Raw genomic sequence first — 17,675 nt, forward strand, 5'->3', positions numbered from 1 at the left:
ATTTCCTATCCTAGTGAGTTAGCAGTAGAGTCAGGGTAGAATTCAGGGTATTGACCACTTATAATCCTTCTCCACGTTTCTATACTAGACTATGTTTAATAAATTTCAAAGAAAAAAATTAACCTGTATGTGCATTACAAGTAAGCTTTTGTATTAGTTATCTATTGCTACGTAACAAATGACCACACACTTAACCGCTTAGAACAGCACTTGTTTATTATCTCAAAGTATCCATGGATCAGGAGTCCAAGCATGGCTTAGCTGGGTCCTCTGCTCAAGGTTTCACAAAGCTGCTGTCAAGGTGTTGGCTGGGAATGGGCTTTATCTGAGGCTCAGGATCCTCTTCCAAGCGGCTCACTGATTGTGGCAAAATTCATTTCCTTGAAGCTGTAGAACTTGTGGCAGCTTATTCAAGGCCAGTGGGAGAGACTCTGACTTGCTCACCCTCTTTCAAAGGGCTCAACTGATTAGGTCAGGCCCACCCAGGATCATATCCTCTCAATTAACTCAAAGTCAGCTGATTAAGGACCTTAATTATATCTGGAAAATTTCCTTCATCTTTGCCATGTAATGTAACATAATCATGGTAGAGACTATCCTATCCCTTTTGCCATATTCTATTAGTTAGAAGCAAGTTATAGGTCCCACCACACTCAGGGTGAGGAAGTTATACCAGGGTTTGGGTCACTGGAAGTCATTCTAGAATTCTGTCTACTACAGCTTAATTTTTTTTTAAATTATGGGTAATGGCAAAAACCAATAAATGTTTGTAATTTGGAGATATTAAAGTGTTGAATACAAAGAAGAAACGTATAGAACTTTAAAATCTCAAAGTTTAATGGAAATGACACATATTTTGAAGATGGGAAAATGGTTTTCTGTGCTTATCCTGGCTTACACTTACTGCCTTGGGCAGGAGAAATATCCAAGTATCTAAACTTTAGATCATATTATATGAACCTAAAAGGAATAATCAAATAAGGAGTTTGAAGGACATTTAATTACATAATTGGCTTAACTTGAGAACCATTTTACAAAGTGTTAGCCTCACTTGTATTAGGAGAGGATAAATGTAATTATATTTCCGTAAGTAAGTTATATGGTTTTCCTCAGTGTTCATCAATTTGACTTTTCCTTGTAGGTTTTTTTTTCTTTTAATACTTTTTTTTTTTTTTTTTTTTGGTGGTACGCGGGCCTCTCACTGTTGTGGCCTCTCCTGTTGCGGAGCACAGGCTTCGGACGCACAGGCTCAGGGGCCATGGCTCACGGGCCCAGCCGCTCCGCGGCATGTGGGATCTTCCCGGACCGGGACTCGAACCCGTGTCCCCTGCATCGGCAGGCGGACTCTCAACCACTGCGCCACCAGGGAAGCCCCTTCTTTTAATACTTTTGACAGATTATTTTTCATCAGAAGTACGTAATCTTCCCTTAGGATAGGTAGTTCAGGTATCTTTTAAAGTTGTTTTCTTACAATGTACAATAACATGTCTATGGAAGTTTCTAGATCCCTACTGTCCCCTTTCTGGCTTCATACCATCTGTAGCTCCTTTTCCCATATGCCTCACACAGCTGTTCTGGAGTTAATGCAAATGCCATATGGATCTGAAATGTACTCAGGATCTTGCCACTTTTAGGTCCCGATTCTTGGGGAAAACTGCTCCATTGGTATTTAATAAAAAACAGCATGACATGGTGAATTTATCTCTTTTTCCTGACATTGGCAATGACAGTGCAATGCCCATTGTATACAACTGGTGTGAGGTCGGCTTGCAAATCCCTACAGATATGTGGTTACTTCCCTACTTTCCCTCTCTTTTGCTTGGGCAACTGCCACATTGATGCACTGGAGCCACTCTTCTGCATTCTTCTCATCCTTGGCCTTGAAAACATAGCTTTTATTGTCTGTGAAGATTTCGAAAGCCCGAGGGAGAGAGCGGTCCCTGCGTTTCTTGGCCACAACTTTCACACTCTGTACTTTGCTGAGTTCTATTGGTGAGTCATCAGGATCATCTTTCTGAAATGCATGGGAAGGAAAGAACATGAGCTAGCTTTCAACAGTATGGAAAGATCTCTGGCTCCTGGAGAATTTTCTAAGAGGATCAGAATCCTTTCACTTCATGTGGCTTACGACCTTTGTTATTTTGGGTGCTAAAGCCTCAAAGAGTCATTAGAGCAAATGAAGGAGTGAGCAACTGGCTTTTTGTTGTACTATCTAGGGTTGAAACAAAATAGCCAATTTATAGAAAATTATTATACAGTGGGATTGGGAAAAATGCTTGATTCATATTTCTTTGACTTTATGTCATTTTCTACTGACATTAACACTGTATTAATAGAGCAAAATGCAGCAGTACAATTTGGCGTAATATTAACTCAGAATCTGAGATAATTTTACAGGCTTGACATTTAATTTTCTTTTGTGTTACCTCTGAGAAAGAGGTATTAATTGAACAAACAGGGTTCCAATGTTTAAGTCGATGAAACTGTTTTTGAAACTCTCTTGAGCTTTGGAAGCATGATTTGTCCACAAACATTAAGGGAAGGAATATTTAATGATGTTACATTTTCTTTGCATTAAAGCAGATGCTTAAGGAGCTCTCTAACACCAGATTCATCATGATGGGCTAGCATGAGTATTTTTAAGGAGTCAGATACTTCTTTAAAGCAATTTCAGGTCTTTAATATTCCTGAGCCCATTCTGTCCACTGGAGAATGTACCTGTGTTTGAGAATCTTGCCTACCCTCCTTTCCCATCTCCCTTTCACAATCACCCTTCTCTCACTTTGCAGTGGAAAGGCATCGTTTTCACTCGTCCTAAACTTTCTATGGTGTATTGTCCACCTTGGAAAAATCTCAGGAGCATCAAACAAAAAGAGTAATTCAAAATACTGATGTCAGCAGAATAGAGTCCAGAAATAAACCCACCTATGGTTAATTAATCTTTAACAAAGGAGGCAAGAATATACAATGGGAAAAAGACAGTCTCTTCAGAAAGTGGTGTTGGGAAAGCTGGACAGCTGCATGTAAGTCCATGAAGTTAGAACACACCCTCATACCACACAGAAAAATAAACTCAAAATTGAGTAAAGACTTAAACATAAGACATGACACCATAGACCTCTTAGAAGAGACCATAGGCAAAACATTCTCTGACATAAATAGTACCAATGTTTTCTTAGGTCAGTCTCCCAAGGCAATAGAAGTAAAAACAAAGTAAACAAATGAAACCTAATCAAACTTACAAGTTTTTGCACAGCAAAAGAAACCATAAACAAAACGAAAAGACAAACTGCAGAATGGGGATAAAATATTTGCAAATGATGCAGCTGACAAGGGCTTAATTTCCAAAATATGCATACAGCTCATACAACTCAACAACAAAAAAACAAACAACCCAATGGAAAAATGGGCGGAAGACCTAAATAGACATTTCTCCAAAGAAAAAATACAGATGGCCAATAGGCGCATGGAAAGATGCTCAACATCGCTAATTATTAGAGAAATGCAAATCAAAACTGTAATAAGGTACCACCTCACACCAGTCGGAATGGCCATCATTAAAAAGTCTACAAATAACAAAATGCTGGAGAGGGTGTGGAGAAAAGGGAACCCTCCTACACTGTTGGTGGGAATGTAAGTTGGTGCAGCCATTGTGGAAACAGTACGGATGTTCCTCAGAAAACTAAAAATAGAATTACCATATGATTCAGCAATCACACTCCTGGGCATATATCTGGACAAAACTGTAATTCATAAAGATACATGCAACCCTATGTTCATAGCAGCACTATTCACAATAGCCAAGACATGGAAACAACCTAAATGTCCATCAACAGATGAATGGATAAGGAAGATGTGGTACATATATACAATGGACTATTACTCAGCCACAACTACCAAGCTCACGCACCACAACTACTGAAGCCCGCGTGCTTAGAGCCCATGCTCTGCAACAAGAGAAGCCACTGCAATGAGAAGCCCACACACTGCAACGAAGAGTAGCCCCCGCTCACCGCAACTAGAGAAAGCCTGTGCACAGCAACGAAGACCCAGTGCAGCCAAAAAAAAAAAAAAAAAAAGAGTGAAAAATAAGACACTATAGTCTTTTAGTTCTTACTTTAAAATGCACATTTTCCTCATTTACAAGAAAATCCCTTTATGATGTGGCTGAAGCTTCAGCTGGACTGCTGACCACTGCATGGTTACTGTCTCCCTGGGGATGAGAGGGATTTTGCTGTGGTCTTCATGCTATATTATATTATTTCCTAATATTTGAGCCTAATGTTCTGTCATATTTCTGGAATGTCAAACCATTATTTCCTGATAAAGATGTCAAATAAGTTAGCCAATTATACAATAGCTTATTCTCTAAACTTTATTAAAAAGCTCCGAATCAAGAAGTATAAAGGTCATTATTTGAGTTCAGGGAAAACATTCTTATGCACTAACTCTACTTTGTTAATGCATAAGAGGGATCTGAAAAATCACTGCATCTTAACTTCTATTCTGATTTCTTTAATAAAGACAGGAAATTCAAATGGTCATTTTAAACACTTTAAAAATGCTTCAGTGTGAACCTATGCTAAAAAAATGTTTCCTTAAACCGCCAATAACTTTTCGAATTGAACACACCATTATAATTCCCATTTAAAAAGACCTTCAGCCCATCTGTATATTTTATAAAACACACAGATGAAGAAAGTAACATGAGTTCAAAATAGATGTCACCAAAATGTCCTTTTTCATTCAAAAAGTTAATGTGAAGTCTTATTAACTAAAAGAGCGTTGATCAGAATTTGTCATAATCCAGATACACCATACTTGATTCCTGTTGAGTAGTAAGTTCAAATAAATTTTGTAACGAGCACTCCAAAGATATAGTGCATGTGCTCTTAGTGAAATGTAATTTTTAAGTAATTTAACACTCTCATTAATTAATTCAGACACAGTTTGGTTTGCCTCTGAGCCTGTATTTTAAGTGTACATGGGAAGCTGGACAGTGTACCCATTTAAGAACATGCTTTGGTGTCACATTGCCTGAGCCTAACTCCAGTTTTACCCTTTCTCACCTTACTGGCTCTAACCTTGGACAAGCCTATCAGTCTCTTTGTGCCTCAGTTTCTCCATCTATAAAATGGCAATAACAATAGTGCTGTCCTCAAAGGATTGTTCCGAAGATAGATAGAGGCAGTCCAGTGTGGCATGTGATAAGCTCTGATAAGTTATTATTATAATATCTCAAAATGGTCAAGAAGTAGGTCAAAATTTCATGCTCCCTGATCTGTAATGAGTAGAGTTTAATGATAAATAAAACTGATTTGAAAAGAAAGGGATAACTTTGCATTGTTGATTGCAATAGAATATTATTTCACAAGTTTCCCACTGAAAATTCAGAATATGAATATTTACTGAGCATCCTACTTCAGATTGAAAATTATATTAAATGAATATTTATTAATTCTTTCAGAATTCTATTCTATTCATTAACTGAATATTAAATGAAAGAAAGATAGTAATATTTTTCCCTAATCAGAATTGAATTTGGTTGACTACAAAAAGTACTTAAAATAAATCAGCCTTTTTTTCTTCCTCCCTGCCTACTGTCTCCTTTGTCAGGTCCCCACCTCCAAATATAACCTTCAATCCTAAAAGAAGTCAGAGTCAATGTCATAAGCCACACATTTATTTAGGTGATCCACAAGGAAACAGAAGGTACGGTATTCAAGTCGAGATCCCCGGGTACACCTTCTGTGGTTCGTCTTCTAAAACTTAAGTTAACCAAAAAACCCTCCCGTAATAAACTGAAGAGGTACAGTGAACCAACTAACATAGGAATGAACAGAGTAGACAGTCAAAGGGGCATATATAATAAAATGACACTGTAAAATGGAGAAGGAAAACATTATTGGCCTTTTAACTCAAGACAAAATGCCTAGCTGGCAGAGATCAAGACCTTAAAAATGCAAGTGTAAAAGATGGTAGGGGTACTTACAGACTTTCCTTTTTGAAACAGAAGTTGATTTCCAGCCAGTGTAAAATAGCGTGTTTTCCACCTTTTGATGAACTTCCATCTGACTTGCTTCTCTTTAAGTTTTCCTTCTATGAGAGGCTGGCCATCTTGATTTACAACTGTTGAAGGTAACAGAACGATCAAGGCATTTATTTTCCATTATTTATTTGGCAAGTGATCAAAAGTCAGAATTGTACAGTGAACCAGACCCAGTAAGTACATTTGGATAGTGGGCTAACAAATTATTAATTTGGTTAACCTTCCCCCTTTGTCCCTAAAAGAATGCACAATTTAGATATGATAATGGAAAAGTGTTGAAAGCCCTCACTGAGATTTGCAAAAGGAACATAGTTCACGAAAAGAGCATTTGGTTAGCAGTTTTTTTTGTTTGTTTGTTTGGTTTTTTTTTTGGTATGCGGGCCTCTCACTGTTGTGGCCCCTCCCGCTGCGGAGCACAGGCTCCGTATGCGCAGGCCCAGCGGCCATGGCTCACAGGCCCAGCAGCTCCGCAGCACGTGGGATCCTCCCGGACCAGGGCACGAACCCGTGTCCCCTGCAACGGCAGGCGGACTCTCAACCACTGCGCCACCAAGGAAGCCCTGGTTAGCAGTTTTGTAAGGTTCATCCAGACATTCAGCTTTCTGTGCTTCCTAACTCCTTTGTTTCATGGTATTCTGTTCACGTGAACTGCTTAGAAATATAACTTTATAAATAATCATAAACCAAGTATACTTAGCTATTTGGCAGCAAAAGTCAATGTAGTGCTCCAAAAGATGTGTTTTTCTGAATCCTTAACAGATGGCAAAGGCAAACTTACCTAACTCTTTTGAACATGATTTTTCCACTCTGGTACACACACACTCTGTCTCCACTGTCCATATTTGAATCTTCTCCTAGTTAAAAACTGATCGTTTCATGTTTCAACTCAAACGTTGCTTCCTCTGGGAGACCTTTCCCAAACCCAGACTCGAGTGACTTTGTCTTCTATACGTTCTCAAAGCAACTGGCGTGTTTCTTTTCTATCAGGTATCATCATTTGTAGATGATTATTGGTATTTACCTTATTAATGTCTTTCTTTCCCATTCAACTGAAAGCTCCATGAGGGCAGGGTCTTTGCTTTGTTCACTATTGTTACATCAGGCATCTAACCTAGTATGGAGTCTATAAATTTTTGTCGAATGAGTGAATGAATGGATTCATTTTACACTGAAGTAGAGTGTGTATGATTACACATAACCATAGAATTAGAAGTCCGGTTACAATGTCAGAAGTTTAAATGTTGAACTGAAGAATTCCATTTGTTTTACCAACTACGTAAGATTCACTCTTCAAATTTCAAAATCATGTGAAAGCATCTGATTTCTGGGGAGTATGACAATATTTATTTATATACATTAATGTTCAATTTTCATAGCACCTTGAAAGTGATGAAATTTGTTCATCACTATGAAATTTGGACAGTACCTCTTTAACCATATGAACACAACCTGTCCTTCCCATCTACCATTTCTCTTATCTAACGTAGGTAAAAAAATTACCTCAGACAGGGGATTTGTCTACCTTAACAGCACTGTTGGGTTAAGAATAATGCAATGTATAGTTTTTATAAACAAAGTTCTATTAAAGTTAATCTAGCTTTTTTCCCTTCTTGTCTGATGACTAGTCAATTGGATGTTCCATTGTCAATCCCAAATTAAGGCTAATAACTGAAACAACATATGAAATATATTGTTAGATAGTGATAGGGTTATGATGAAGATAGAATAGAGAGTGAGTGACTTGGGGGTTGGTGCACATGCATTTAAGTGGTCAGGAAAGAGCGTGCATATTTGAGGTGGCATTTAATCTGAGGCTTCAGTGATGAGAAGTGTCCCCCATTTTCTGCGATGCTCCACGGTGGCTAGTACTAGGTATAGCAGAGGGTATGGAAAGCAGTCACTCAAGAATCATTGACAATCAATGTCAAGAAAATTATCTCAGTGTTCTGCTTTGCTTTACTAGGAATCATCTGATTTATAGCTTTCTTAAAGCTAGTATGCTCTTTGCAAATTTAAATTTTCCATAAACACAGTGCTTGCTTCCTTTGTGCAGCAGGTAAAGCACTTAGGACACCATGTCTTCCCCACGTGCTACTGGTCCTAGAGGGCAGGGACAGCCTGCTTGCCATGTGCTCACAGTGTCGGCCTGGGCTAGGGGTTCCATGAGTGTCTGCTAACACGTGCTGTTGAGTCATGAAGAGTGCAGCAGCCTGTCTGGGAGGAGGAAGGGAAGGTCCAACGGAGGTCCAAGAGGAGAAAACAAACCAACAAGCAACTAAGTAACAACAAGGAAAAACCCAAGCCAAAAATAGGATTAATTTTTTTCTAAAACACCCATTTCCTATGCTTTCAAATTAGAAAAAAATGCTGATCTAATTGTAATGTTGAAAGATTTTTGAATAACAATTCAGAAGAGTTAGATTCGAGTCCTCTTAACCACTGATTTCTGCTCAGCAAAGAGGAAATAATAATCGCTCCCACCTGCTTTACAAGGATGTTGAGAGATCAAAGATCAAAATAAAGAGATTTATGTGAGGACACTAGGTAAGTAGCAAAGAACTACTACCCCTGCCCCCCTCTTTTATTAAAGAACGTACTTCACCTTTTGTAACCACATCGCTGTCTTGCCATTTTTAATGGTAAGATGATTTAATATAATGCAATGTCATTTTTTTTTTATAAATTTATTTATTTTTGGCTGTGTTGGGTCTTCGTTTCTGCGCAAGGGCTTTCTCTAGTTGTGGCAAGCGGGGGCCACTCTTCATCGCGGTGCGCGGGCCTCTCACTGTCGCGGCCTCTCTTGTTGCAGAGCACAGGCTCCAGATGCGCAGGCTCAGTAGTTGTGGCTCACGGGCCTAGTTGCTCTGCGGCATGTGGGATCTTCCCAGACCAGGGCTCGAACCCGTGTCCCCTGCATTGGCAGGCAGATTCTCAACCACTGCGCCACCAGGGAAGCCCCTGAAATGTCATTTAATAACAGAATATTTTTCCAGTCTTTCTCCCATATTTACTCAAAGAAACATTTGAAATAGTCATGATATCTGAGCTGATTTGAAATCACTATTGGTTTAGGTAATATTTAAGCACGTGTGTCCTTCTAGATCTGACATAGGGAATTAGCTACAAGAACTTCTCCTCAACATAGATCCAAATCTCAAGGCAGGTCCAAATGGTTCACTTTAAGTGTATGTGACGGAAGTCGCACTTGGCAAAATAGTTGAGGGAATTGTTTGAGACATGGAGTGGCTGGGATATCATACCCACATACCCACATGCCCACAATGACTGTGAGAGACTCCAGAGAAAATGATAGGCTTACTGGAGAACAAAAGGATGAAGGATGATGGAGAAATGCTGCTAAGTGAAGACTTTTCACTGTAGCCCAGTGAAAGTGGATCCCAGGGGAAAAGTCCATGGAAAGGATTTTAGGAAGGAAATGTTAGCAGCACTTTAAACTAGCTGCATGTTAGGGCCTTAATTTAGGCATCAGAGTCGGCTTCAGATAATATGTAAAAGCCAGGCTATCTGTAGCTGTAGGATTAATTTAAAAATAGTTTCAAAAGGCAAAAAAAAAAAAAAAAAGACTTAAATTTTTTTCCAGTGGCTATCCCAGGTCCTAAAAAAATTTTTTTTTATAATTATGTCTGGCTTATGTGTGACTGGCCATGTGTCCTTTTAATAGGCCTATTGCCCATAGCATGTCCTGGGTAAGCAATAATTCTCACATGATATTGCAGTTTCTTCATGGTCAAAACAGGGAACTAATTCTTTCTAAGGATGATCATATTCCACTTGAAAAATAACATGTGGAATGAGCCTATGAGGGAATGATTGTGTGTCTAAAACTATCTTGTTTGCACATAATGCATAAAGGATATTTAAATATTTTCTCTCTTGCCAATTAACACATAATTTCATTCAAAGCACCACAATTTGGCTAAGACATTCTTTACCAACCAGGATCTGCTCCTTTTTTAAATTATCAGTTGGCTGAAAAAACTATGGAATATTAAACTGAATTCTCTAGTGCAATTGGAACCCAAACTATTACCATGTTTATCAACTTAAAAGTCTTTTAGAATGCTAATACAAATGGTCATATATTAATTGTATCCCTTTTGTGCACCAAGAGTTGAAAATATTTATGTTGATAAAAGATGAAATTTGAAGGTGTTAGTCTCACTCAACACAAAGTTGGTGAATAAGAGTGAAATAATATCAGATCAGATACCTTAAAGCAAGAAAGAATATTCCTCTGTTGATCTACCAACGATATCCAGTCATCTCACACATAATTTTGAGCACAGATAAGCTGTAAGGCACTGTGTTTGGATCTGAGGGGGTCATAAAGCCCAGCTCAGAGAGAGCTTGAATTTATCATCTTGTGGGGAGATAAAGCATTTTACGAATTTGACAACTCAGTGTAGAGTTTGGCAAGTGCCCCTGCAGAAGTAAAAGCCAAGCATTACAGAACTCAAAGAAAGGAAATTCTTCCAGCTGGGAGAAGGTGACATGGGGGCTGGGCCCCCGCTGAAGAAGGGAGAAAGGAACTTCTAGGAGGAGTACAGAGAAGGCCTGAGGTAACAAGTGGGACATGTGAGGGAAAGTGCATGAAAAGAAAAAAACTTAAAGAAGCTGGAAGAATCAATGAACTCGGAAGCAAGTTCACTTCTTCTGCAAGTAAAGCAGTCACTTTGGTCAAAGTCATGAGCTGAAGGTGGGGGATCGGCAGGCGATTCAAGACTTTTTGGTGTAAGATCCAGGAAAGAGATTGGGTATCAAATAGTCATGGGGAGGCCATATTGGACTTCATTTGAAAGTTCTTCTGAAATCCCATTAGAGAGGACCTTGCTTTTCTTAAGGACCAAGGAGGGGCCTAGAGCCTGTGAAGGTCCAGCTAGCACAGACATGAAGCCTCACAGACCCCAGATGGGATCTGCTATGGATCAGGCATGGCTGCAGCAGGAAACGGGGGCACCTCAAGCTGGGCAACTGAGGGCAGTTAATAAAGGGACTACGTACACAGATGTGGGCAAGGTGTAGGAAAAGCACCTTAGTACTCTGGGGCCAGGAGCCAGGAGGAGGCATAACACCCCTCTGTGGCTGAAGAGGAAAGCGAAGAGAACAGTTAGGACCCAGAAGGAGACCTGTATGCAAGAGCGCTGCCTGACAGGAGTTGTGGCTGTGGATTGAGGACACAGTCAACCTGCGGTGACCAAGCAGGGAGGGAGTCGGGAATAAATAAGCAGACCTCACTCTGCTCCCTCCCTCTGATCTCCTGCCAGAATGTAACTGAAAGCCAGAAGTAAGGAGAATGGAACACCCTGGGAGGCACCTATTCTAAACTGGGTGTAGGAAGCAGAAAAGCTTCTTGGAGAAAATGTGTCTGAGCTGAATTCTGAAGGACAAATAGCAGTGATGAAGGTGAAGTGAAGAAGGATATTCTGGAAAAAAACCCCAAAACATATGCAAAGGGCTGAGGCCGACAGAGTGGGCATGAAATGCATTCTAGGAACTGTCACTCATTCTTTGTGATGGAACCTGGTGGGGCTTGGCAAACAAGAGATGTGATGTGAGATTCAAGAAGAGACTCATCCTGAAGATCCCTGGACATCGTGCAAAGTGGAAGCTAATACTTTGTAACATAACATCATAAAAAATAATAATTTCTGTAGTCATATAACCCCTTTATCTCAAGAGCACAAGAGCTCAATAATTCAAGGTCTCCACCTTGTTTTAAGATCTGTTGCAATTGTGGATATGTTTTTAGCCAATTATAATTTAGTTAAACATAGTGTGTTGAACGCCATGTTTACTCCTTACTATAATAAATCATACAGGGCTGTACCAAAGACTTTCTCTGGCCTAGGCCTAGGGCTGATGAGGTAAGGGCAGTGACTTTGGAGTCAGACCTCAGCTGAAGCCCAGAATCTGTTACTTTAACAGCTGACTTGTCTTGTACAAGTTGTTTAACTTCACTGAGCTTCAATTTCCTCTTCTCCAAAGATGTCATGCTTAACAACAGGGCCACTGTGAATGGCTGTGCACTGCACAAAAACACTCAGCCAAGGGGTAAGTAGGGGCTGAAATTCAGCCCGAATTTTGCTGTTTCAGTCTACACCCCCAAGTGGACATCATCCACCATAAATAAAGGCACAAAAATGCTGTAAAGGTTAACAGTAGCCTTGCTTAACTAAGTCCTGGTACATAATAAGGGGTCAACAAATAGTAGCTACTATCATCATGATCATGACCATAAAATCATCAACATCTCTTACTGTGATGATGAACAGGTGGTTTTTATAAATACCATATCCTAATGACTTTAGGATAAAACCCATCTCCATCCCTCCAATTAAGGATGTAATGAAACCTATACTATATTAAAGTGTTAGGAACAGTGAGAGAATTCAGAGTAAGACAGGAAACCCTTTTAAAGTTCAAGGACTGCAGGCTTTGAAGTTGAGGTGTCACAAGCAATTCAAAGAGTCCCAAAGGGAGGTGAACTCTTCTGTTGTTGAGTAACAGATCCACTTGTTCACAAAGACTGCCATATTCAAGCTAATCCAATAGTGGATTGGGCTGCACTGGGAGCCTTTTCCACATCATTGGTGGTCGCTCCCTTTTATTCCAGAGTTCCTGCTTATTCTTATGACAGTAGGTGGTGACATGTCCCCCACTGTTAACTACTATTCACATTGTACCGACCTCTATCCATACCCAGAAGTTCCTTATATGTATGCTTTCTGGCTTATGCAACTTTTGTCTTGAAAATATTGCATTGTACAAGAATAATTAAGACGGTTGTGAATTTAATTTGTGATGTTCGAATTCTTAGATATTTTTTCTTGATTGTTAAAGACAAATACCTTCAAAAGAAGGCATATTCTGGAAGAAAAAACGTCAATCTCAAATATTTAGTTTTAAAAGAAGAACTGAGAAAAAGTATGTCTTTTAAAAACTTTTCCCTTGAAATGACTGCTTCTGGGAATTACACCTCCTGTACAGTCTGTGGGGAATTATTTTTTATGTATTGAGAGTCTCAACTTTACTTCAATTCCCTTCTATGGTTTTACTGATTTTCTTGTATGTGTGCCAGTTCTAATAAAGCCAACTCTAATTACAGAGGATATGCTTAAAGAGGGATAGAATCATTAAATGAGGAGGTCATAGGAGCCACATTTGGTAGGCTGAGCATCTGTGGTTTCTGAAATCACTGAGGATTGTAACAAATGGCATGTTTCGTATGAATATCCAGGCAGTGTTTTAGAAGCCCATATTTCCTTACAGTAGTAAATAAACGAGGCGGTATCATCCAGCATCCATTTTGTAACATTCTACAAGATGCGTGGGGCCCAAAAAAGGACAAACTCATTTTGACAGCAGCCCTTTGAGGGCACTTTCACATGTGCCGAATGGCTTCCTTTCTCAGTAATTTCATACCCATCAAAATGTAGTCCGCTTTCTAGGCTTCTCTATTAATCACTGAAATATTGTTCTAAAAAAAGCCTCAGAACTACTCTTTTATAAGCTTGTAGAGCAGTGTTTCCCAAACTGTGTTCTGAGGGCCACCTACATCAGAATTACCTGCTGGCTTCTTAAAATGCACGCTACAAGGAACCACCCCAAACCTACTGAAGCAAAATTTTGGGGTAGGGTGAGGGACCCTGCGTTTTTAACAGGATCCCCAGGTTATTCTAACATAGCTCAGGAACTTCTAGGAAATGACAGTAGCCTCATGGTAGATGACAGTAGTAGGTCGTACAATATCCAAAATAGTAAAACTGCAAAACCAATAGTGGGAAGAAAATTGTTATGACCTTTCCATAAAATTAAAGAATAGGATAGCAGTATAAGATCACATGCATGTCCTTGGCTTAAGTTAATAGAGTTATAGAAGAAAATGTTCAGAATCAATGTTTGTGGAATTTGGCTTACTTATGGTTTCATCAGTGAAAGAAAAATTCTAAGGCCACTTGCCAAGAAGGTAACCTGCTCAGTAAGTTCTGAGCAGTAAGTATGGTCACCTTTGTGCCCTTATGGGAACCTATCAAAGAAGACTGGCCCAGACTTGCCCAGTAACGACTGACAGGGACCAATGGGAAAAGATCAGGGGTGGTAGAAATGAATGGAGAGAATTGCTCAACCTTATTCTTGAACTTTGAATAAAAAAGGGTTCCAAAAAAAAGGGTTCCATACACACTTCCCATGTTGGTCCCATGCTGTCATCTCATTAATATGATGTCATGGATAGGTACTGCTGGCAACGCCTGACCATAGGATTTTAGACAGTTTAAAATGCTGAGTGCTTCCCGGCACGGCCTTGACATTGTACAGCTTTCTTTGTATGGAAAAAAATAGATCTGACACACTTGTACCAGCTCTGTGATAAGGAGGGTCACCTTGTTTGGGCTGTACAAGTTGCACACGTTAGCCATTGTCCCACCTGCATGCACGTACATTCTTGGTGTTTAAGAGCATTCTAAGGTGTGTCTACACTGCTTTTGTGGAATTACTTAACACAATTTCCATCTGGTGTGGTTCAACACTTGGCCTCAAACCTTTTGGCAATAAATAGAAGTTTTACAATGTCTGCATTGGAAGCTTCATCTGTATCATATACACCATAACACTGTGTGTATTTGACATACATACACACACACACACAATAACTACTCTGTTAAATAAAATGATCTCTCATAGTACTTTTGAGAAGAGCTAATTTAAGAAAATACTGTTTATACAAAGAATACGTTTGGCACAAAAGATACACTGCAAATGTCATCATATGAATACCTTGTTTCTCTTACAATGAATTATTGTGAATTCATTCATTAGTTTTTTGTCACCACTTGCCTAAGAAAAATTTTACTAAAAATTTTTTGAGAAAATACAAAATTGGTCATTCATTTATTTGGCAGGTATTTATTGAGTACCTACTGTGTGCTAGGGGCTGAGGATAGATGGATGAGGGGGACTCCCTCCATAGAACTTGTTTACTGCAGGAAGTAGACATTAATCAGATAATCACATGCAAAAGCCAACCAAATGAAAGAATAACAACAACAAAAAACAAGATGACAGGTATATCAAGTATTATAGGGAGAGGCTCCGAAGTACTTTGAGGACCTTAGCATAAATCAGGAGGTTATAGAAAGGCAATGAATCTGAGTTGTAATGGGAAAGCTAAGATCTACATTAACTAGGTGATGAGGGGAGAAAGGGCACTCCTAGCAGAAGAACAGCAGATACAAAAGCATAGTGGCAGGAAGAAGTGAGGTGAGTATAAGAAACTGAAAGGAGTTCCTTCTGGGCAGAGCAGAGAGGAGCAGATGGCACTGGGGACAAGATGAGGCTGGAAAGGCTGGGAGAGAACGTTGCATGTGAAGTTCTCAGGCACATGATACGGAGTTTGGTCTTTAAGCTAAGAGCTGTGGGAAGCCATGGTAAGGTTTTATGCAGAGAGTGGTCCCATCAGATTTGTGCCTCGAAGAGGTCATTCTGGCTGCAATGTGGGAAGGAGGTTGGAAGGTCCAAGTAGCACAGTCAGGAGGCTATTGCCATTATTTTAGGTTAGAGGTGATGGTAGTTTGCTTTAGGGCAATGGAGAGAGGTGAACAGAGTTGAGCACAGTTGAGAAGGTAAATCCACAATACTGGGTGATAGATTAGATAGGGGTAGGAGAGAGGGCAGTGGGTCTCTGGCTGATGCATCAGAATGAGTGATGTTGTATTTACTGAAATGGGGAATGCTGGAAGAAAATCAAGTGTTGTTTGTTTTTTTTTGCGGGGGGAGGGGACAAGGGCAGGACCCTTATGAGTTTTAATTTAAATGAACTGAGTTTGAGATGCCTTTGAAGTACCAAGCAGGTGATGGGAGAAGTCAATCAGAGGAGGGGCCTGGACTGCAGATACACATTTGGGAGTTTTGTCATAGAAGAGGTTACTGAAGCCGCAGAAGCAGTGGAGATTGACAGAGGAGAGAGTTACAGTGAGGGGAAGAGAGGTGCTCTGACAATGAATAGGTGGATAGAGGAAGGTGGGCCTGGAAAGGAGGCTGAGAAGGAGTGTCTAGAGTAGGAGGGAGACCCAAGGAGTGCTGTCTCAGAAGGCAAAGGGAGAAATGTTTGAGGAAGGAGGAATTGGCCAACAGAATTGAATGCTGCTTAAGGTAAGTGACACAAGGACTGAACATACCCCGTGCCTGGGACCTGTGTGGCCTTAAATGACCACAGAGATAATGGGCTTAGAGGCCAGATTAGAGAGGGTTGAAGCAGGAGGAGAAGGAGGCAAGGAAATTCAGAGTGAGCAGTGACGGGACTCTTTTGGCTTTCAAGAGGAGGTGAGAGAGAGGCAGTAGGTAAAGGGAAAGGAGACGTTAAGCCAGTTGAAAGTGTTTAAAAGCCCATGGGAGTTAAAGTTGGAGGGAGACATTGAATAAAAAAGAGAGAAAGGGTAATCTACGCTGTGGAGTTTCTGAGAAGGTGGAAGGGCTAAGATCCAAGGCAAAATATGAGGTATTTGATGACTTCATTCTCAGTGGCCGCTAAACGCACTTATATGTCTTTTACATAGGGGAGCTTGTGGCTGAAAAATAAATTTCATTCCTAATGTATTTGTATAGGTAGATAAAAAATTAAGATTACTCTGAAAGGTGATGACTAGAGCTCTTTTAAGAGATATTAAGTTCTTTATTTTAGAAAACTACATAAAAATTCTTATGTCACTTCAAATCTGTAAAGTGATAGAGACTGATTTATTCACTCTAGTCTGCCTTTCTAAAGCATGCTTCTCCTCCTCCACGGGTTGTGACTCGGCTTATTCTCTGAGTGGAAGAGGACACATTTCAATGCCTGATGATTTGTTTGTGGGTAACCACAGAGTGATTCACGCTTTGCTGCAAGTAAACTTTCAGCCTACCAAGATAAGATTGTTGTTGACCCAATATGGAAAGGCAGAAGGATTAGGATAGTGACGCTGGTTGAAAAATGGAAATTAACCCCTGCAGGGTATTAGGCTACTGATCTTAGCTTATTTCTCATAGAGGCTCACAGGTTATTAGCAAGCTTACTATGAACTCTGTGTGTATTGAAACCGTTTAGTAAAATATTAAAATTGGGTAACCATATAGTGTTGAAACTTTGTACATAGCAACATTTTCTTCTTATAAAAGCTTACTTTGCAAAAGCTGCTATTTCAAGGTTTCAGTTTAGTAAGTTATTTTTTTAATTTTGAGAAAGAATTAGATTTTAAAGTTGCATTTCAAAACAAATCTTATTTCTTCTATCATCATCCTATCACTTTACATGATCCATGAATTACTCCGTCATCCATCTATATGCCAAATACTTGTTAAATGCTACCATGTGCCAGGTACTGGGTAGGGCATACAAAGAAAAATAATGGATGGTTTTTCCACCTCTAGTTTACTGTCTAGTGGGAGAGATTGATGGCAATGTGCTGTGTACACTACAGAAGGTGTGGGCAGAGAACGGAAAGGACAGAGAGGAGAGAGTTTATTCTGTTGGGGTGGTGTGTCCATGTATGCCAGTGTGTATGCACGTCTGTGTGTGTGTGTGTGTCTGTGTTTGTATGTGTGTTTGAGAGAGACAGAGAGAGAATGTGAG

At 39.8% G+C, this 17,675-nt stretch overlaps 1 protein-coding gene across 1 annotated transcript in view; it reads right to left on the minus strand.

The window, feature by feature from the left end:
- Positions 1-212: 212 nt before the first annotated feature.
- Positions 213-17,675, minus strand: part of VEPH1 (ventricular zone expressed PH domain containing 1) — a 211,604-nt gene continuing 194,141 nt past the window's right edge. The window contains exons 13-14 of the mRNA XM_049709730.1: positions 5,993-6,129; positions 213-2,014 (exon numbers count right to left, since the gene is read on the minus strand). Coding sequence (XP_049565687.1) covers positions 1,778-2,014; positions 5,993-6,129 — 374 coding nt within the window. The 3' untranslated portion in view covers positions 213-1,777. The remainder of the gene's footprint in view (positions 2,015-5,992; positions 6,130-17,675) is intronic.

Source organism: Orcinus orca, chromosome 5 (assembly GCF_937001465.1).
Source record: "Orcinus orca chromosome 5, mOrcOrc1.1, whole genome shotgun sequence".
NCBI lineage: Eukaryota > Metazoa > Chordata > Mammalia > Artiodactyla > Delphinidae > Orcinus > Orcinus orca.